Source organism: Salvelinus alpinus, chromosome 5 (genome assembly GCF_045679555.1).
Source record: "Salvelinus alpinus chromosome 5, SLU_Salpinus.1, whole genome shotgun sequence".
In the NCBI taxonomy this organism is placed as follows: domain Eukaryota; kingdom Metazoa; phylum Chordata; class Actinopteri; order Salmoniformes; family Salmonidae; genus Salvelinus; species Salvelinus alpinus.
This window is the reverse complement of record NC_092090.1, coordinates 31557239-31579175: the sequence shown is the minus strand read 5'-3', so window position 1 is coordinate 31579175 and position 21937 is coordinate 31557239. Positions and strand designations below refer to the sequence as shown.

The 21937-nt window shown below is 41.4% G+C and overlaps 1 protein-coding gene across 1 annotated transcript; it reads right to left on the bottom strand.

Annotated features, from left to right (window-relative positions):
• Positions 1-4021: 4021 nt before the first annotated feature.
• On the bottom strand, positions 4022-21905 carry LOC139575283 (mucin-5AC-like). The gene is made up of 19 exons (XM_071400241.1): positions 21840-21905; positions 14314-21744; positions 9494-9665; positions 8997-9244; positions 8621-8804; positions 8338-8533; positions 7968-8146; positions 7807-7876; positions 7587-7717; positions 7205-7239; positions 6746-6914; positions 6498-6596; positions 6342-6382; positions 5953-6075; positions 5618-5716; positions 5244-5372; positions 4906-4945; positions 4668-4791; positions 4022-4357 (listed from the first exon to the last, which is right to left on the bottom strand). Exons 1-19 carry the CDS (start codon positions 21903-21905, stop codon positions 4150-4152), a joined length of 9744 nt encoding a protein of 3247 aa, XP_071256342.1. The 3' UTR covers positions 4022-4149.
• Positions 21906-21937: the final 32 nt, after the last annotated feature.

The window sequence follows — 21937 nt, the reverse complement described above, 5'->3', positions numbered from 1 at the left end:
GAACAGGTCCTACACAGGTGATATGAGAGAGGTGCTTAGGATGGATCTGGTTTTTATAACCACCTGTATTTGAGGAGGGACCTTAAAGGTTAACACAAAGGTGGGGCCAAAGGTTAAACATGGCTCAATGACGACTTTAAGACTTCAATGTTCTGTCTATGAGGTTTTTCAGTACATTAACAGTAAATTAAGCATGAGCATTTTTATACAGATTTAGCTATTTTCATTAAGTATTCGATTATTGGGATTAGTTGTGTACCCCTATTGTTATTATAAACTCAGGGGGTTCATAATGTCCTTTATTATAGACCTACACATCTATATTGCACAAGAGAAGTTACTTAATAGTCTTATGTGATTCCATTTTTACAAGGAGAGGTGTCTTCCTTCCTCATTCAGTATCTATCTCAGGCAGCATCTCCACTCCAGTGGTTTAAGCTTTTGGTATTTGGTATTGTATTAGGATCCCCATTATCCAAAATGCAGCATATACTACTCCTGGTGTCCACAACACAATACATGTTTTTTTCTTTATGTAATGTAAATTTGAATGTGTAATTACAGATACATTCATAATAAATAAGTAGTGAGGTTTGATAGAACAAAAAAGTGTATCTCCACAGCCATCAAAAACTCAGCCAATGTATAGCGGATTAATAATACATTAATCCACTCTATTGGCTCAGTATCTTGAGCACACATTGTCCAAATGCAAACATTTGTCTCGCTGCTGTTGCTCAAAGGAGCGATCAGGCTAATTGTATTCATAGTTAGTATTCATGGACTAGTGTGACTCACCGAGCTGATCCAGGAACTGCATCCTGATTAAAAATATATATATATTAAATTGAAAATAATTCAAAAATTATTTTAACACACTAATGTGCATTTTTGCACAACTATTGTAAGTATTATTTCACAACTATTATAACGTTAATCACTTCAGCTTTCTCATATGGCCACTAAGTCTATCAACAGTATCAAGCTATTATTGTTGGGGTGTTTTTAAACTCAACAGGAATAACTAGTTTGTATATAGCACATACAGCCCATGCTGTTGCAAAATGAACTTAGCTTTAGTAACATATTAGCATTTTTTATGTTTCATAGCATATCTATGTTTTCCAAATTCATGTTTGAAAATGTTACTTTTTTTACTTTTTTGTCAAAAAAAAGTTCAATTGATGGTTGTCATTTTAAGGCTTATGGTTATTGGTAAGATTAGACATACCTTCAAACCCTCACTTTAAGCATACATTTTAAAAATGTCAATATGTTACGTGTCTCAACATAAATATGTGCCACATGTAAAATATCACACTAAACGACCAGAAAGTACACATTTGACTTAAAACCCATTACACAAGTTTGCTATACCTGCATGGCTTTCTACATTTCATTTTACATTGATACTAACTTATTCTACCACCGATGTATATGTAACTGCCAAAATAAAGGAATCACATGAGTAAATGAGGGATACAAATTGAAAAGCAGGTGCTTCCACACAGATGTGGTTCCTGAGTTAATTAAGCAATTAACATTCCATCATGTTTAGCATGGTCGTGTGTGTGTGTGTGTGTGTGTGTGTGTGTGTGTGTGTGTGTGTGTGTGTGTGTGTGTGTGTGTGTGTGTGTGTGTGTGTGTGTGTGTGTGTGTGTGTGTGTGTGTGTGTGTGTGTGTGTGTGTGTGTGTGTGTGTGTGTGTGTGTGTGTGGGTTTATGTTCTAACGCCCAGTTAAGATACTTTATGTTGGTGTTTCCTTCATTTTGGCAGTTCTGTCAAGCCAAATCCTGTTTGGTTTTAGTGATTTTCCTGCCATGAATGTAACACATTAAATATTGTACCGTCAGGTGATCAACATTTTTGGAAGAGTTGCCTTTTTTTATGAGGTCAATCATCTAACTTTTTTTTATCATCCATTGCTGACAGAGCCGACCTATGTGTGAAAGGATCATATCTGTATATGATCATGTCTACATTCATCTGCTATAGGGTAGAATCTGTTGCAGGTTTGCAGGTTTGCAGGTTAATCCTTTTTGTATCTGACCCATCTTTACATTGGACAATGGAATATTCATAGTGGTCAGTCTGGAATTCATACAGAGCTCAAACCTCACTACCGTACCTAGGGCACTCATCCAAAATGCTAATGACTGATTTATGACTGATAATTGACCCAGCCTTTAAATGTCTTTCACACCGCCTAGGCTATGGCATATGCCCTTGTGTCTACACCCCAGGTGGTTTCTTTCCTAACAAAGCCTTCACTGAATAGCCTATCCATCCTTCCCCACCAATCCCCACCTAGGTCTTGCCAGAGGCTGTGTGCGGCTCCACCTTACCCAAAGGTTTCAACAATGTTTGATGAGTTTAGCAGCTCTGGGTTGCGTATTTGGCTGCTCTATCGTCATAGCTATACTTGGTTTTTGTATAGAACCATTATTACACAAGCTCTGGGTAAATAGATTGAGGTTGAGAGTAAACTCAATTCAGCATACAGAAGTAATATTATACAGAGCAAGTTGATGAGCACTCTGAATAACTCAAACAAACTGTGATGATTTATGGGTGACAGCTTAATGTTAAGTGTAACTAAAGGTTAGATTGAGATAGGTTGATACAGGAACCTTTATGTAAAAGTAAGTGTAATATTAAAACATGTTGAATAAGGTGGGAGAAATGACTCAGGATTAACTATCCAGGGTGGAGCACACAGTTGAGCAACATATGTTTACTGTTTATTGGCTATATAGGCTAGTAAAGAGAAGTTCTCTACAACACTATGTTTGAGAAATGTTTACATAAAAAATATATATATATTGCTTAATTATTATATTATTTCATGGGTATTTTACTGTGCCTGGTCTAATTATGTTATACGTATGACCCACTTCCTGTGAGCTCAGAGTTCCTTTTTGATGACTTGGCAGCAAGTATACAGTGCCTGGAGCTGGGTAAAACTAATAAACAGTCCTAGTATTATGGCCTTTGGGCAATGGGGTCCCTATTAAGTTGACCCTACCTGTTCTACTGCATACTTTTAATCTCACAGAAATGTTGTTTGCCTACATAGGTGGGACTTTCAATGTTGATTCAGCGTCAATACAATTAGCATTGAAATGTGTATCTAATCCACTCCACCTCAAGGCATAATCTACTAAAAAAATCTGTCTATCCTGCCCATAGCACTTGGCACCACACTGACTTTTATTTAAATCAATTGTATGTTTTTGAAAATCATTCTCTTTCAGGTTAGGGTCTTCAAAAAAACTTTTAAACAGCCTCTTAAGCCTCAACTAACTAAAAGATGTCAGCAAAATGTCCTTTTGGACACCAACACTTGTTATGCCAGTTGTAGACAAGTCAGTACAACATGATCATGTTATAAAGCAGGTACAGTGCTCTTTTCTGCAATATTAGTTTTGATTTGAATCAAGTCTATTTCACATTTTGTCTGATTGTTGTGAGGCTACAACATCAGTAAGGTAAGTCATCTGTAACAGTGGACTGGTTATAATAGCAAAAGAGGTCTATAATTTCCTCCAACTAAGGTGGGAACCTTCCATTTCTGTTCACACAGTTTGACAAACACTATCAAAAATATTTGAAAGAAATCGTTTAAGTGCATAATACTTTATTACTTTATTATTCCTCTAAAATGAAAATGTGTCTTTAGTACTGTATAGGGAGGAGCACAGGGTCAGCCACAGTGCTGAGTCTAGACAGTCTAGAGGTTAGCTAAGTAAGTTTCTCAAGGACAACAGTAGGAAGTGGTGCCAGGGATCTGAACCCAGCAACCTTTAGATTTCTGATCCGTTTCTCTAAACTAACACCATCTCAAATTGAAATAAGTGTTTGACACTTTGAATTGTGGTTGTTTGTCTGGAAGAGGATAAAGCATTGTGTGTCTGCAATCAAATATTTCCCAACTGAATTTCTAAAGCAATGAAAACAAGAACGTGGTATATATGCATAGCCTATTGGCAACTTTATTTATGTGTTTTGAATGGCTAAAATAAAACAAACTGAATAAGAAGCTGAAACTATTTCTCTTACGTTTAGCAGATTACTTTGCAGGAAAGTGAACAAGTTGAACGTAAATAGAGAACTAATCTAAGCAGTAAAGGGATGGTAGTGGAGAGTCATTCATCTTCTCCTGCGTCGTGACCTTGTGACCTGGGTCGCCTCTGGGGTCACGCACTCTGTCCTCTGGCAGCCACATTTATTGATGTGGATGTAGGAGTGGTTGAACTTTGACCCGTCTGGGCAGATCATCTCCACTTCCTTCTTGGTGGTGGATACTTCCCGACAGCAGGCACAAGAGCGCTCCATCATGTTGGCCTCAAGAGAATACCTGAAAACAGAAAGGAGAGGTGATGTTATTAAGTGGAAGTAATGATGGTAGCAGTTGTAATTATATAACATTAGCTGTGTTTAAACAGGCAGCCGAATTCTGATGTTTTGACCAATCAGATGAGCTCTTTTGACAATAATTGGGCAGAATATCAGCATATGGCTGCCTTTGTAAACACAGCCACTGTAACCTAACATAGTGAAAATATAATTTGTAGTTTGCATTTAGACAGGCAGCCCAATTCTGTTAAATTGGGAGGATTAATGTGTTAGTGTTCCTGAAATATTTCAGTAATGATCAAAATACTCACATGGCATAGGTGCCACAGGATCCACCACATGTTGTCACTTCCACCTCGTTTGCAGACTTGCAGCCATTGCTGTCCAGGTACACTTTGCTGTTTGTCACGTTGCATGGCTTAGTTATTTTAATACCTGCACACAAAAGTGTCAATTTCAAAAGCTAAAATCGTTTTTTCAATGCATGATAAAGGGCAAGAATGATTTACAAATGTCTATCAAAAAGGATGGTGTTAAAAAGACACTCACAGACATGGCAGCAACCATCTGGAGCAATGACTTCAGTTCCCTTAAAAACAAGAAAATGGAAGAAAAAACAAGAAAAATTTTAAGTCACTGACGTAGCGTTTACAAAACTCACTCCACATGTTTTTCAGTGCAGTGTTCTTGCATTGTTCACCTTAAGCAGCAGGTGTCAATAACCTCACATAAATACACAGTAGGTATACTATATTAAGCCTTAGTCTGAGTGACTGGGCATGTTTAAACTGTAATTCACAAGTATGATTTTTCACATTGTCCAGTTGTTTTTAAATGGGCCAGTTTCCCGGACCCAGATAATTTGCCAGATGGTTATTGTAACTTACGGGTATGCAGTCTTCTGGGTAGAAGTCAGGGCACACAGTCTTAGCCTCAATTGGGATGAATTGGTCCATAATCTTTGCACACTCAAACTTGAGACACTTGTCTCCAGATGGTATCCAGACAGAACCAGGCTGTAGAGGTGAGAATGTGAAATATATCAACAGGAGATTCTTCAAATGATAAAAGATAAGATATACTATATCATTGCTAAGATAGTTATTTTGCGTAACACTTGAGTGCTAGATTACAATTACATGTTGCTCTTTTTAAATAATCAGGCTAAAATAGGACTGATATGTTTTATGAATTGTATAAAACAAAATGCAATTTGCGAATCTGTGTGAGAGATAAATAATGCTGCCTGATGCTATTTTACCTGAATAGTGTGTGTGGTATTATCTGGCAGCATAACCACACAGCTTGTCTGTACACACTTCCCACAACACTGCCCAGGAACGGCTTGATGATCATAGCCCTGAAAGGAAGAAGACAGACCAGAGAGGAGAAAACCTTTATGATCTCTCTTATACCAATGTGTGATCCTGGTAACTCACAAGTAATTACACTTATCCAGTAGTAGCCCAATGATGGACACATAGGAATCAGGGTTATTATAATATTTTGACATGGATAAGGACTGACATTACACTAAGATTGTTGAATTACATAATGAGGCCAAAGGGTGTCGATGTGTCAATGGAGATCACTTACCTGCTGGCAGTGAGTGTCACATTCAGTAGGTTGACACTCAATGATATGTAGATGGGTTTGGGCATCCACCCTGTCACCACACACACAATTCTTACACTTGTCCCCAGGAACATTGGCACCAGGCTGGAATGAGAAAATACAATATTTCAATGGAAAATCTATGAATTGAGATGCTTTTTTTGTCCTATCTAATGTGGATGGATGGATTGACCAAAAAATATTGTTGCACCCTGATAGCTTAATGAAGGTATTTGTTTAGTTGAACTTATTTTTTTATTAATGTATGCAAGTAAAATAACATTGTCCTCTTTTATTAAGTTACATTCAAAAGTGTTGATCATATAAGTGGTGGGACTGGCCAAATAACATAGCATAGAATGCATCCGCACCTGATATTCAGTGTTGTTAATCACACAGACATCATTTGGTACTGTGGGGCAAAGAACATGGAAAATCATTCAATACTGCAACTAACATGTTGGGATTTCTAGGATATGCACAAATACTGTACACACACACTCAAGCACATGCAAACGCATACTCACGACATTGATAAGTTGGGCAGCAGACTCCCATAGTTGCCTCTGTCTCGAATCCGACTGGACAAGTTATCTTGGAAGCAGAGCATAGTGTGACATCACACTCTGTTTGGAAAGAAAAAAATATTGTAAAAAGAAATATGCAAATGGCCACATTGGTTGCATATATTAGGTAATCACCAAAAATGTAAATGTTTTTACTGAGTTGTTCCAAAGCCTCCATAAAGAGCATATTATCCAAAGAAGTCACTCACCGCATTTGTCCTTTTGACAACAGTCAACGGTTTCTACGACCTTAACTTGGCCCTCCTGACCACAGGTGAGAGGAGGCTGATGTTGGCATGCCACAGGCTGGCACTGGATTTCCAGACTGTACGGGTCACAAACACAATCCTGGCAGTTGCTCACCCAGGTCTCATTAGCCTGCAATGAGGAACATTTTAAGCATATCAAGGTTTGTATGGACACTACCAGTACAAAGTTCAATCATTCAGTGTGTGGAATCCTAAATTACTGAAGCGCTTTGTTCTATGAAAAGCACTATAGAAATGCAATACATTATTATTATTATTATTGTAGTTGTTATTATTGCATACATTCTTGTACATGATTGTCAAAAGTGAACTACCCACATGATGTTAGCGTGTATATCAGAAATGAATAGTTTATCTGTCCTCCTAAAACCCGTGAGTGAAATTCAAACACAATTTTACCTCTTTCCATTCTCCATTTGGCAACGGGCAAATATCTGATTAACCAAAGAGAAAAAAATACATTAAAAAACGAAGTCATTGAAGTCCATTACACTACTTAGTTTTGATAATGTACTGTATGTACCGAAATCACTTGATAAATCAATATCAATCAAAATAAACCAAACCCCACACCATTGAAGTATCTGAAAAATGCTGTGGACATTTTTTTTTTTTTTACAAAAAGCTAAACCAGCTTTCAAAAGACAATTACAGTAGCAATGAACAATTAACACTTTGTTCTTCCCAAAGTGAAGGTCAGCAGGATGTAGCTCCTATTACAACACAATACTGTAAGTCACCACACCCTCAATATACAATGCTATTATTTGACCATTCTTACCACAGCTGGGGATACAGTAGTTTGAACTGGAACTCATCAAAGTGGTACCAGGGGGGCAATAGCATCCCTCCAATTGTATATCTCCCATGACGCTGAACTCATTTTGAGTCTGGATAAATTTGAAATTGTACCTGCAGAGATATTCAAAAAAAATCAATAGCTGAGAGACTTTTCCCAATCATTATACCCATCCACTGAACAAGAACAGCATTATACATACCAGGCATTACAGGTTGGTTCAACTTGTGGGCCGCAGGCATTATAAACCTTGGGTTTTTCGCATGTGAAGTCTGTAGCAGGAGATAAAAAGGTAAATAACCAATAAGTTACATCATAGAGAGGCTATCTGAGCTTTATGGTCTTGAGGAGTGACCTACTTACCACATTGTCCATTTGTATAATTTCTCCACTCAATACAGACTCCTGCTTGTGCACATGCGTCAGCATAGGTCTGCAAGCTGGTGCAGCCAATGGTAACATCATCCATATAACACACATCAAAGATACATGCCACAAGGAATGGCTCGTAGGGGATTATCTTATGGCAACTCTCAAAGACCCTTGAAAAGAGGTTATGCTTCAGTTAGAGTAGATACTTAAATATGATAATTCACTTTGTTTTGTCATCAGGCTTTGTCAAATGATTGCCGTGTTTTAGTATGTCAAGTTATTGTTCGCACTGAGATTATTCTGATTGAGAGGTTATCGATACTACAGAGTAGATTTATTGTGAATACTAATTGCTACGTACTTGCTTTGAATGAGATGACAAATGGGTGGATCGCAGCCTGTTGGTTGTGTTGGTGCCTGCTCTGGTGGTGGTGGTGGTGTGCACTGACTGTTATTGTGGTCAGAAACATGCCATTGGTGTGCCATGTCTGGACAAGATGAATCGATAGTCCCATTTGGCAAGCGGCAGTCATCTGTCCGGTTATTGTCACATGTACCTGAATAAGATTGAAAACCATCGTTAGACAATGAGACATCATGGGGTAATCATGGTAACAGAGTGACCATAAAACACCTGTACTCACCACACTGTCCCTCAGTGTTGCCACTGAACTTGTCCCAGGGCAGGTATATGCTAAACATAAGACCAGTGAAAGACACCTTGGCATTAATTGCTGGTATGACTAAAAGGGTCTCAATTCCGTTGTCTGTGATGCGGAAGTCCTTGGTCTCATATGCTGGGATGATGCGTTGCTGGTTTACATAAATCTAGTACAAAAATATTAAGAGATGGACAAAATGGTTACAATAATTTGTATACCCAATATCTCCTATATCTAATACATAGAGGATGTATATCCATCTTAAATGAAAGCTAATAAATATTTAAGCTAATCGAAAATCTAATCTCTATTATAGGAAAAGGTCTTGAACATACAGTATTTGAGATATTTTAGTTACCAGACTTGTGAACACTCCATCAACATCCTTCGTGGTCATGAATATCTTGTAAGATTGGTAATAAATTGTCAGAGACTGAGGGCAGGAAAGTCCATCTGGGGCATCACAATAGTAATTGTCGATTACAACACTGAAGTTGTACTTTGGCAGGATTTCTTTGACCAAGACGTAAGAACAATTTCCTTGGAAGCCATAGTATGTTCCATCAAAGGTGACATAGTGAGGATCTCCCCAACCATAGCAGATACCTTTGTAAGAAGAAAACAATTAGCATTTAGAAGGACACGGATATGGTAGTTTTATGCTAAATGAATAGTGTGGTGCTGAAATGTTTCCAATGTGAGACATTCATGTACATTTACTGCTATTAACTATAAGATAACTCTAAACCAGTCAAGAGTAAGGATTATGTTTCAGATTTTGAACTAAAATCAATTGCTAAAGTGCATTTTGTAAAACAAAGACTAAACTTATTTTTAAATTTGTTGTGAACTTACATTGACACACATAGTGGAAACAGCATCCAGATTCGTCATACACTTTGATTGGAGGATAGTTATTTTCACATGCTATAGGCTTCGGAGTCTCACAATGTACATGGTCATAGATAATTTTCCCGTTGGCACATGTTCCGTTACTGCACTGGTTATGTATCCAACTGTCACCATTCTACAAACACAGAAAAGTATTAGGCATACAGGAAATGTCTACAAAATCATATTTTTGTATATTTTTTATTAATCACCCTTTTGTAAATAATAATTCCAATGGAATGTTTCCAAAAAGGTTAGATATAGAAGAGAAAAGACCTGCTTTGGAGGATGTTCATGGGGACAGTGGTTCTCAATGGGATATTTTGGGGTGGTGGTTGGTCTTTCTGTTGTATGTGGTATTGTTGTTGTTGGGAGCAGTGTAGTGGTGGGTGAAGTAGTGGTAACTGGGGTAGTTGGTACATCACATCTGACAGAACGGGTTTCTACTTTGCAAGTCTTGTTGCAGAGACCAATGTAGCACCATCCATCATGGTCAGAGACATTGTAAACAATTGAGCCTGAAAGTATTTAGAAGAGTATTACATTTTGTACAATTTAACATGTATAATTCAATATAAATTGAACATTCGAATGGCTGAACTAATGGTAATATAGAAAAGGTTTCAAATGTGAAAAGGTGGAGAGAAAAAAAACTTACCAACGGAGAAATCACGATGATTGAAATAGCAAAAACATACAATGTTTCCAGTGGATGGAATTGTTGGTGTTTTTGTTTCACCAGTTATTACAGGAAATGAGATTGTAGGAAAAGTACTAGTTATGGGTGGCTGAGTTGTTGTTGTTGTTGTTGTCATGGGAACCAATTCTGTGGTGATCGGGATGTGTGTTGTTGGCGCACATTGACAACATTTCACTCGTATCTCGTAATCGAAGCACTTTTGCTGAAGACCTTGCTTATTGTTTTGACAAATCAGTCCAACGGATGGATTGCAAGTCACGTCTTGGCCAAGCTGAGAGATCTGAAGTCCAGGGTATTGTTTTGCTCTACATTCAACTGCCTCTGGAGCTGAGCAAATGTGATAACCACTAGCAATGATGTTCTTAATGGATTCATTATCTCCACCTTCAGAGCCAGAGGTTGGCTGACCAAGGTTGATCCAGTCTGACCACACACAATTTTCTTCACCATTGCAGGGGGTAGTTGATACTCCTGTTGAGGTTGATGTAGGAGTAGAGGTTGGAGGTGCAGTAGTGGTGGAAGGCAGAGTTGTTGTTTTTGTTGTAGATGGAGCTCTCGAAGTTAGGATTGTAGTAGTGGGTGTAGGAGTAGTGGTAGAAGGAACTGTTGTTGTTGTTGTTGTCGGGATGTGTGTTGTTGGTGCACATTGACAACATTTCACTCGTATCTCGTAATCGAAGCACTTTTGCTGAAGACCTTGCTTATTGTTTTGACAAATCAGTCCAACGGATGGATTGCAAGTCACGTCTTGGCCAAGCTGAGAGATCTGAAGTCCAGGGTATTGTTTTGCTCTACATTCAACTGCCTCTGGAGCTGAGCAAATGTGATAACCACTAGCAATGATGTTCTTAATGGATTCATTATCTCCACCTTCAGAGCCAGAGGTTGGCTGACCAAGGTTGATCCAGTCTGACCACACACAATTTTCTTCACCATTGCAGGGGGTAGTTGATACTCCTGTTGAGGTTGATGTAGGAGTAGAGGTTGGAGGTGCAGTAGTGGTGGAAGGCAGAGTTGTTGTTTTTGTTGTAGATGGAGCTCTCGAAGTTAGGATTGTAGTAGTGGGTGTAGGAGTAGTGGTAGAAGGAACTGTTGTTGTTGTTGTTGTTGTTGTTGTTGTCGGGATGTGTGTTGTTGGTGCACATTGACAACATTTCACTCGTATCTCGTAATCGAAGCACTTTTGCTGAAGACCTTGCTTATTGTTTTGACAAATCAGTCCAACGGATGGATTGCAAGTCACGTCTTGGCCAAGCTGAGAGATCTGAAGTCCAGGGTATTGTTTTGCTCTACATTCAACTGCCTCTGGAGCTGAGCAAATGTGATAACCACTAGCAATGATGTTCTTAATGGATTCATTATCTCCACCTTCAGAGCCAGAGGTTGGCTGACCAAGGTTGATCCAGTCTGACCACACACAATTTTCTTCACCATTGCAGGGGGTAGTTGATACTCCTGTTGAGGTTGATGTAGGAGTAGAGGTTGGAGGTGCAGTAGTGGTGGAAGGCAGAGTTGTTGTTTTTGTTGTAGATGGAGCTCTCGAAGTTAGGATTGTAGTAGTGGGTGTAGGAGTAGTGGTAGAAGGAACTGTTGTTGTTGTTGTTGTCGGGATGTGTGTTGTTGGTGCACATTGACAACATTTCACTCGTATCTCGTAATCGAAGCACTTTTGCTGAAGACCTTGCTTATTGTTTTGACAAATCAGTCCAACGGATGGATTGCAAGTCACGTCTTGGCCAAGCTGAGAGATCTGAAGTCCAGGGTATTGTTTTGCTCTACATTCAACTGCCTCTGGAGCTGAGCAAATGTGATAACCACTAGCAATGATGTTCTTAATGGATTCATTATCTCCACCTTCAGAGCCAGAGGTTGGCTGACCAAGGTTGATCCAGTCTGACCACACACAATTTTCTTCACCATTGCAGGGGGTAGTTGATACTCCTGTTGAGGTTGATGTAGGAGTAGAGGTTGGAGGTGCAGTAGTGGTGGAAGGCAGAGTTGTTGTTTTTGTTGTAGATGGAGCTCTCGAAGTTAGGATTGTAGTAGTGGGTGTAGGAGTAGTGGTAGAAGGAACTGTTGTTGTTGTTGTTGTTGTCGGGATGTGTGTTGTTGGTGCACATTGACAACATTTCACTCGTATCTCGTAATCGAAGCACTTTTGCTGAAGACCTTGCTTATTGTTTTGACAAATCAGTCCAACGGATGGATTGCAAGTCACGTCTTGGCCAAGCTGAGAGATCTGAAGTCCAGGGTATTGTTTTGCTCTACATTCAACTGCCTCTGGAGCTGAGCAAATGTGATAACCACTAGCAATGATGTTCTTAATGGATTCATTATCTCCACCTTCAGAGCCAGAGGTTGGCTGACCAAGGTTGATCCAGTCTGACCACACACAATTTTCTTCACCATTGCAGGGGGTAGTTGATACTCCTGTTGAGGTTGATGTAGGAGTAGAGGTTGGAGGTGCAGTAGTGGTGGAAGGCAGAGTTGTTGTTTTTGTTGTAGATGGAGCTCTCGAAGTTAGGATTGTAGTAGTGGGTGTAGGAGTAGTGGTAGAAGGAACTGTTGTTGTTGTTGTTGTCGGGATGTGTGTTGTTGGTGCACATTGACAACATTTCACTCGTATCTCGTAATCGAAGCACTTTTGCTGAAGACCTTGCTTATTGTTTTGACAAATCAGTCCAACGGATGGATTGCAAGTCACGTCTTGGCCAAGCTGAGAGATCTGAAGTCCAGGGTATTGTTTTGCTCTACATTCAACTGCCTCTGGAGCTGAGCAAATGTGATAACCACTAGCAATGATGTTCTTAATGGATTCATTATCTCCACCTTCAGAGCCAGAGGTTGGCTGACCAAGGTTGATCCAGTCTGACCACACACAACTTTCTTCACCACTGCAGGGGGTAGTTGATACTCCTGTTGAGGTTGATGTAGGAGTAGAGGTTGGAGGTGCAGTAGTGGTGGAAGGCAGAGTTGTTGTTTTTGTTGTAGATGGAGCTCTCGAAGTTAGGATTGTAGTAGTGGGTGTAGGAGTAGTGGTAGAAGGAACTGTTGTTGTTGTTGTTGTTGTCGGGATGTGTGTTGTTGGTGCACATTGACAACATTTCACTCGTATCTCGTAATCGAAGCACTTTTGCTGAAGACCTTGCTTATTGTTTTGACAAATCAGTCCAACGGATGGATTGCAAGTCACGTCTTGGCCAAGCTGAGAGATCTGAAGTCCAGGGTATTGTTTTGCTCTACATTCAACTGCCTCTGGAGCTGAGCAAATGTGATAACCACTAGCAATGATGTTCTTAATGGATTCATTATCTCCACCTTCAGAGCCAGAGGTTGGCTGACCAAGGTTGATCCAGTCTGACCACACACAATTTTCTTCACCATTGCAGGGGGTAGTTGATACTCCTGTTGAGGTTGATGTAGGAGTAGAGGTTGGAGGTGCAGTAGTGGTGGAAGGCAGAGTTGTTGTTTTTGTTGTAGATGGAGCTCTCGAAGTTAGGATTGTAGTAGTGGGTGTAGGAGTAGTGGTAGAAGGAACTGTTGTTGTTGTTGTTGTCGGGATGTGTGTTGTTGGTGCACATTGACAACATTTCACTCGTATCTCGTAATCGAAGCACTTTTGCTGAAGACCTTGCTTATTGTTTTGACAAATCAGTCCAACGGATGGATTGCAAGTCACGTCTTGGCCAAGCTGAGAGATCTGAAGTCCAGGGTATTGTTTTGCTCTACATTCAACTGCCTCTGGAGCTGAGCAAATGTGATAACCACTAGCAATGATGTTCTTAATGGATTCATTATCTCCACCTTCAGAGCCAGAGGTTGGCTGACCAAGGTTGATCCAGTCTGACCACACACAACTTTCTTCACCACTGCAGGGGGTAGTTGATACTCCTGTTGAGGTTGATGTAGGAGTAGAGGTTGGAGGTGCAGTAGTGGTGGAAGGCAGAGTTGTTGTTTTTGTTGTAGATGGAGCTCTCGAAGTTAGGATTGTAGTAGTGGGTGTAGGAGTAGTGGTAGAAGGAACTGTTGTTGTTGTTGTTGTTGTCGGGATGTGTGTTGTTGGTGCACATTGACAACATTTCACTCGTATCTCGTAATCGAAGCACTTTTGCTGAAGACCTTGTTTATTGTTTTGACAAATCAGTCCAACGGATGGATTGCAAGTCACGTCTTGGCCAAGCTGAGAGATCTGAAGTCCAGGGTATTGTTTTGCTCTACATTCAACTGCCTCTGGAGCTGAGCAAATGTGATAACCACTAGCAATGATGTTCTTAATGGATTCATTATCTCCACCTTCAGAGCCAGAGGTTGGCTGACCAAGGTTGATCCAGTCTGACCACACACAATTTTCTTCACCATTGCAGGGGGTAGTTGATACTCCTGTTGAGGTTGATGTAGGAGTAGAGGTTGGAGGTGCAGTAGTGGTGGAAGGCAGAGTTGTTGTTTTTGTTGTAGATGGAGCTCTCGAAGTTAGGATTGTAGTAGTGGGTGTAGGAGTAGTGGTAGAAGGAACTGTTGTTGTTGTTGTTGTTGTTGTTGTTGTCGGGATGTGTGTTGTTGGTGCACATTGACAACATTTCACTCGTATCTCGTAATCGAAGCACTTTTGCTGAAGACCTTGCTTATTGTTTTGACAAATCAGTCCAACGGATGGATTGCAAGTCACGTCTTGGCCAAGCTGAGAGATCTGAAGTCCAGGGTATTGTTTTGCTCTACATTCAACTGCCTCTGGAGCTGAGCAAATGTGATAACCACTAGCAATGATGTTCTTAATGGATTCATTATCTCCACCTTCAGAGCCAGAGGTTGGCTGACCAAGGTTGATCCAGTCTGACCACACACAATTTTCTTCACCATTGCAGGGGGTAGTTGATACTCCTGTTGAGGTTGATGTAGGAGTAGAGGTTGGAGGTGCAGTAGTGGTGGAAGGCAGAGTTGTTGTTTTTGTTGTAGATGGAGCTCTCGAAGTTAGGATTGTAGTAGTGGGTGTAGGAGTAGTGGTAGAAGGAACTGTTGTTGTTGTTGTTGTTGTTGTTGTCGGGATGTGTGTTGTTGGTGCACATTGACAACATTTCACTCGTATCTCGTAATCGAAGCACTTTTGCTGAAGACCTTGCTTATTGTTTTGACAAATCAGTCCAACGGATGGATTGCAAGTCACGTCTTGGCCAAGCTGAGAGATCTGAAGTCCAGGGTATTGTTTTGCTCTACATTCAACTGCCTCTGGAGCTGAGCAAATGTGATAACCACTAGCAATGATGTTCTTAATGGATTCATTATCTCCACCTTCAGAGCCAGAGGTTGGCTGACCAAGGTTGATCCAGTCTGACCACACACAATTTTCTTCACCATTGCAGGGGGTAGTTGATACTCCTGTTGAGGTTGATGTAGGAGTAGAGGTTGGAGGTGCAGTAGTGGTGGAAGGCAGAGTTGTTGTTTTTGTTGTAGATGGAGCTCTCGAAGTTAGGATTGTAGTAGTGGGTGTAGGAGTAGTGGTAGAAGGAACTGTTGTTGTTGTTGTTGTTGTTGTTGTTGTCGGGATGTGTGTTGTTGGTGCACATTGACAACATTTCACTCGTATCTCGTAATCGAAGCACTTTTGCTGAAGACCTTGCTTATTGTTTTGACAAATCAGTCCAACGGATGGATTGCAAGTCACGTCTTGGCCAAGCTGAGAGATCTGAAGTCCAGGGTATTGTTTTGCTCTACATTCAACTGCCTCTGGAGCTGAGCAAATGTGATAACCACTAGCAATGATGTTCTTAATGGATTCATTATCTCCACCTTCAGAGCCAGAGGTTGGCTGACCAAGGTTGATCCAGTCTGACCACACACAACTTTCTTCACCACTGCAGGGGGTAGTTGATACTCCTGTTGAGGTTGATGTAGGAGTAGAGGTTGGAGGTGCAGTAGTGGTGGAAGGCAGAGTTGTTGTTGTTGTTGTAGATGGAGCTCTCGAAGTTAGGATTGTAGTAGTGGGTGTAGGAGTAGTGGTAGAAGGAACTGTTGTTGTTGTTGTTGTTGTTGTTGTCGGGATGTGTGTTGTTGGTGCACATTGACAACATTTCACTCGTATCTCGTAATCGAAGCACTTTTGCTGAAGACCTTGCTTATTGTTTTGACAAATCAGTCCAACGGATGGATTGCAAGTCACGTCTTGGCCAAGCTGAGAGATCTGAAGTCCAGGGTATTGTTTTGCTCTACATTCAACTGCCTCTGGAGCTGAGCAAATGTGATAACCACTAGCAATGATGTTCTTAATGGATTCATTATCTCCACCTTCAGAGCCAGAGGTTGGCTGACCAAGGTTGATCCAGTCTGACCACACACAATTTTCTTCACCATTGCAGGGGGTAGTTGATACTCCTGTTGAGGTTGATGTAGGAGTAGAGGTTGGAGGTGCAGTAGTGGTGGAAGGCAGAGTTGTTGTTTTTGTTGTAGATGGAGCTCTCGAAGTTAGGATTGTAGTAGTGGGTGTAGGAGTAGTGGTAGAAGGAACTGTTGTTGTTGTTGTTGTCGGGATGTGTGTTGTTGGTGCACATTGACAACATTTCACTCGTATCTCGTAATCGAAGCACTTTTGCTGAAGACCTTGCTTATTGTTTTGACAAATCAGTCCAACGGATGGATTGCAAGTCACGTCTTGGCCAAGCTGAGAGATCTGAAGTCCAGGGTATTGTTTTGCTCTACATTCAACTGCCTCTGGAGCTGAGCAAATGTGATAACCACTAGCAATGATGTTCTTAATGGATTCATTATCTCCACCTTCAGAGCCAGAGGTTGGCTGACCAAGGTTGATCCAGTCTGACCACACACAACTTTCTTCACCACTGCAGGGGGTAGTTGATACTCCTGTTGAGGTTGATGTAGGAGTAGAGGTTGGAGGTGCAGTAGTGGTGGAAGGCAGAGTTGTTGTTTTTGTTGTAGATGGAGCTCTCGAAGTTAGGATTGTAGTAGTGGGTGTAGGAGTAGTGGTAGAAGGAACTGTTGTTGTTGTTGTTGTTGTTGTTGTTGTCGGGATGTGTGTTGTTGGTGCACATTGACAACATTTCACTCGTATCTCGTAATCGAAGCACTTTTGCTGAAGACCTTGCTTATTGTTTTGACAAATCAGTCCAACGGATGGATTGCAATTCACGTCTTGGCCAAGCTGAGAGATCTGAAGTCCAGGGTATTGTTCTGCTCTACATTCAACTGCCTCTGGAGCTGAGCAAATGTGATAACCACTAGCAATGATGTTCTTAATGGATTCATTATCTCCACCTTCAGAGCCAGAGGTTGGCTGACCAAGGTTGATCCAGTCTGACCACACACAACTTTCTTCACCACTGCAGGGGGTAGTTGATACTCCTGTTGAGGTTGATGTAGGAGTAGAGGTTGGAGGTGCAGTAGTGGTGGAAGGCAGAGTTGTTGTTTTTGTTGTAGATGGAGCTCTCGAAGTTAGGATTGTAGTAGTGGGTGTAGGAGTAGTGGTAGAAGGAACTGTTGTTGTTGTTGTTGTTGTCGGGATGTGTGTTGTTGGTGCACATTGACAACATTTCACTCGTATCTCGTAATCGAAGCACTTTTGCTGAAGACCTTGCTTATTGTTTTGACAAATCAGTCCAACGGATGGATTGCAAGTCACGTCTTGGCCAAGCTGAGAGATCTGAAGTCCAGGGTATTGTTTTGCTCTACATTCAACTGCCTCTGGAGCTGAGCAAATGTGATAACCACTAGCAATGATGTTCTTAATGGATTCATTATCTCCACCTTCAGAGCCAGAGGTTGGCTGACCAAGGTTGATCCAGTCTGACCACACACAATTTTCTTCACCATTGCAGGGGGTAGTTGATACTCCTGTTGAGGTTGATGTAGGAGTAGAGGTTGGAGGTGCAGTAGTGGTGGAAGGCAGAGTTGTTGTTTTTGTTGTAGATGGAGCTCTCGAAGTTAGGATTGTAGTAGTGGGTGTAGGAGTAGTGGTAGAAGGAACTGTTGTTGTTGTTGTTGTTGTTGTTGTTGTCGGGATGTGTGTTGTTGGTGCACATTGACAACATTTCACTCGTATCTCGTAATCGAAGCACTTTTGCTGAAGACCTTGCTTATTGTTTTGACAAATCAGTCCAACGGATGGATTGCAAGTCACGTCTTGGCCAAGCTGAGAGATCTGAAGTCCAGGGTATTGTTTTGCTCTACATTCAACTGCCTCTGGAGCTGAGCAAATGTGATAACCACTAGCAATGATGTTCTTAATGGATTCATTATCTCCACCTTCAGAGCCAGAGGTTGGCTGACCAAGGTTGATCCAGTCTGACCACACACAATTTTCTTCACCATTGCAGGGGGTAGTTGATACTCCTGTTGAGGTTGATGTAGGAGTAGAGGTTGGAGGTGCAGTAGTGGTGGAAGGCAGAGTTGTTGTTTTTGTTGTAGATGGAGCTCTCGAAGTTAGGATTGTAGTAGTGGGTGTAGGAGTAGTGGTAGAAGGAACTGTTGTTGTTGTTGTTGTTGTCGGGATGTGTGTTGTTGGTGCACATTGACAACATTTCACTCGTATCTCGTAATCGAAGCACTTTTGCTGAAGACCTTGCTTATTGTTTTGACAAATCAGTCCAACGGATGGATTGCAAGTCACGTCTTGGCCAAGCTGAGAGATCTGAAGTCCAGGGTATTGTTTTGCTCTACATTCAACTGCCTCTGGAGCTGAGCAAATGTGATAACCACTAGCAATGATGTTCTTAATGGATTCATTATCTCCACCTTCAGAGCCAGAGGTTGGCTGACCAAGGTTGATCCAGTCTGACCACACACAACTTTCTTCACCACTGCAGGGGGTAGTTGATACTCCTGTTGAGGTTGATGTAGGAGTAGAGGTTGGAGGTGCAGTAGTGGTGGAAGGCAGAGTTGTTGTTTTTGTTGTAGATGGAGCTCTCGAAGTTAGGATTGTAGTAGTGGGTGTAGGAGTAGTGGTAGAAGGAACTGTTGTTGTTGTTGTTGTTGTCGGGATGTGTGTTGTTGGTGCACATTGACAACATTTCACTCGTATCTCGTAATCGAAGCACTTTTGCTGAAGACCTTGCTTATTGTTTTGACAAATCAGTCCAACGGATGGATTGCAAGTCACGTCTTGGCCAAGCTGAGAGATCTGAAGTCCAGGGTATTGTTTTGCTCTACATTCAACTGCGTCTGGAGCTGAGCAAATGTGATAACCACTAGCAATGATGTTCTTAATGGATTCATTATCTCCACCTTCAGAGCCAGAGGTTGGCTGACCAAGGTTGATCCAGTCTGACCACACACAATTTTCTTCACCATTGCAGGGGGTAGTTGATACTCCTGTTGAGGTTGATGTAGGAGTAGAGGTTGGAGGTGCAGTAGTGGTGGAAGGCAGAGTTGTTGTTTTTGTTGTAGATGGAGCTCTCGAAGTTAGGATTGTAGTAGTGGGTGTAGGAGTAGTGGTAGAAGGAACTGTTGTTGTTGTTGTTGTTGTTGTTGTCGGGATGTGTGTTGTTGGTGCACATTGACAACATTTCACTCGTATCTCGTAATCGAAGCACTTTTGCTGAAGACCTTGCTTATTGTTTTGACAAATCAGTCCAACGGATGGATTGCAAGTCACGTCTTGGCCAAGCTGAGAGATCTGAAGTCCAGGGTATTGTTTTGCTCTACATTCAACTGCCTCTGGAGCTGAGCAAATGTGATAACCACTAGCAATGATGTTCTTAATGGATTCATTATCTCCACCTTCAGAGCCAGAGGTTGGCTGACCAAGGTTGATCCAGTCTGACCACACACAACTTTCTTCACCACTGCAGGGGGTAGTTGATACTCCTGTTGAGGTTGATGTAGGAGTAGAGGTTGGAGGTGCAGTAGTGGTGGAAGGCAGAGTTGTTGTTTTTGTTGTAGATGGAGCTCTCGAAGTTAGGATTGTAGTAGTGGGTGTAGGAGTAGTGGTAGAAGGAACTGTTGTTGTTGTTGTTGTTGTTGTCGGGATGTGTGTTGTTGGTGCACATTGACAACATTTCACTCGTATCTCGTAATCGAAGCACTTTTGCTGAAGACCTTGCTTATTGTTTTGACAAATCAGTCCAACGGATGGATTGCAAGTCACGTCTTGGCCAAGCTGAGAGATCTGAAGTCCAGGGTATTGTTTTGCTCTACATTCAACTGCCTCTGGAGCTGAGCAAATGTGATAACCACTAGCAATGATGTTCTTAATGGATTCATTATCTCCACCTTCAGAGCCAGAGGTTGGCTGACCAAGGTTGATCCAGTCTGACCACACACAATTTTCTTCACCATTGCAGGGGGTAGTTGATACTCCTGTTGAGGTTGATGTAGGAGTAGAGGTTGGAGGTGCAGTAGTGGTGGAAGGCAGAGTTGTTGTTTTTGTTGTAGATGGAGCTCTCGAAGTTAGGATTGTAGTAGTGGGTGTAGGAGTAGTGGTAGAAGGAACTGTTGTTGTTGTTGTTGTCGGGATGTGTGTTGTTGGTGCACATTGACAACATTTCACTCGTATCTCGTAATCGAAGCACTTTTGCTGAAGACCTTGCTTATTGTTTTGACAAATCAGTCCAACGGATGGATTGCAAGTCACGTCTTGGCCAAGCTGAGAGATCTGAAGTCCAGGGTATTGTTTTGCTCTACATTCAACTGCCTCTGGAGCTGAGCAAATGTGATAACCACTAGCAATGATGTTCTTAATGGATTCATTATCTCCACCTTCAGAGCCAGAGGTTGGCTGACCAAGGTTGATCCAGTCTGACCACACACAACTTTCTTCACCACTGCAGGGGGTAGTTGATACTCCTGTTGAGGTTGATGTAGGAGTAGAGGTTGGAGGTGCAGTAGTGGTGGAAGGCAGAGTTGTTGTTTTTGTTGTAGATGGAGCTCTCGAAGTTAGGATTGTAGTAGTGGGTGTAGGAGTAGTGGTAGAAGGAACTGTTGTTGTTGTTGTTGTTGTCGGGATGTGTGTTGTTGGTGCACATTGACAACATTTCACTCGTATCTCGTAATCGAAGCACTTTTGCTGAAGACCTTGCTTATTGTTTTGACAAATCAGTCCAACGGATGGATTGCAAGTCACGTCTTGGCCAAGCTGAGAGATCTGAAGTCCAGGGTATTGTTTTGCTCTACATTCAACTGCCTCTGGAGCTGAGCAAATGTGATAACCACTAGCAATGATGTTCTTAATGGATTCATTATCTCCACCTTCAGAGCCAGAGGTTGGCTGACCAAGGTTGATCCAGTCTGACCACACACAACTTTCTTCACCACTGCAGGGGGTAGTTGATACTCCTGTTGAGGTTGATGTAGGAGTAGAGGTTGGAGGTGCAGTAGTGGTGGAAGGCAGAGTTGTTGTTTTTGTTGTAGATGGAGCTGTCGGAGTTAAGATTGTAGTAGTGGGTGTAGGAGTAGTGGTAGAAGGAACTGTTGTTGTTGTTGTTGTTGTTGTTGTCGGGATGTGTGTTGTTGGTGCACATTGACAACATTTCACTCGTATCTCGTAATCGAAGCACTTTTGCTGAAGACCTTGCTTATTGTTTTGACAAATCAGTCCAACGGATGGATTGCAAGTCACGTCTTGGCCAAGCTGAGAGATCTGAAGTCCAGGGTATTGTTTTGCTCTACATTCAACTGCCTCTGGAGCTGAGCAAATGTGATAACCACTAGCAATGATGTTCTTAATGGATTCATTATCTCCACCTTCAGAGCCAGAGGTTGGCTGA

Excerpts from the sequence above, each read along its gene's own strand:
- LOC139575283 (XM_071400241.1), bottom strand. The coding sequence starts at position 21,905 with ATGAATCCATTAAGAACATCATTGCTAGTGGTTATCACATTTGCTCAG. Across the intron at positions 21,745-21,839 it reads AGCTCCAGAGGCAGTTGAAT|CAAGGTCTTCAGCAAAAGTG; the intron begins GTAGAGCAAAAC and ends CAAAACAATAAG. Across the intron at positions 6,076-6,341 it reads TTAACAACACTGAATATCAG|CCTGGTGCCAATGTTCCTGG; the intron begins GTGCGGATGCAT and ends TTCTCATTCCAG.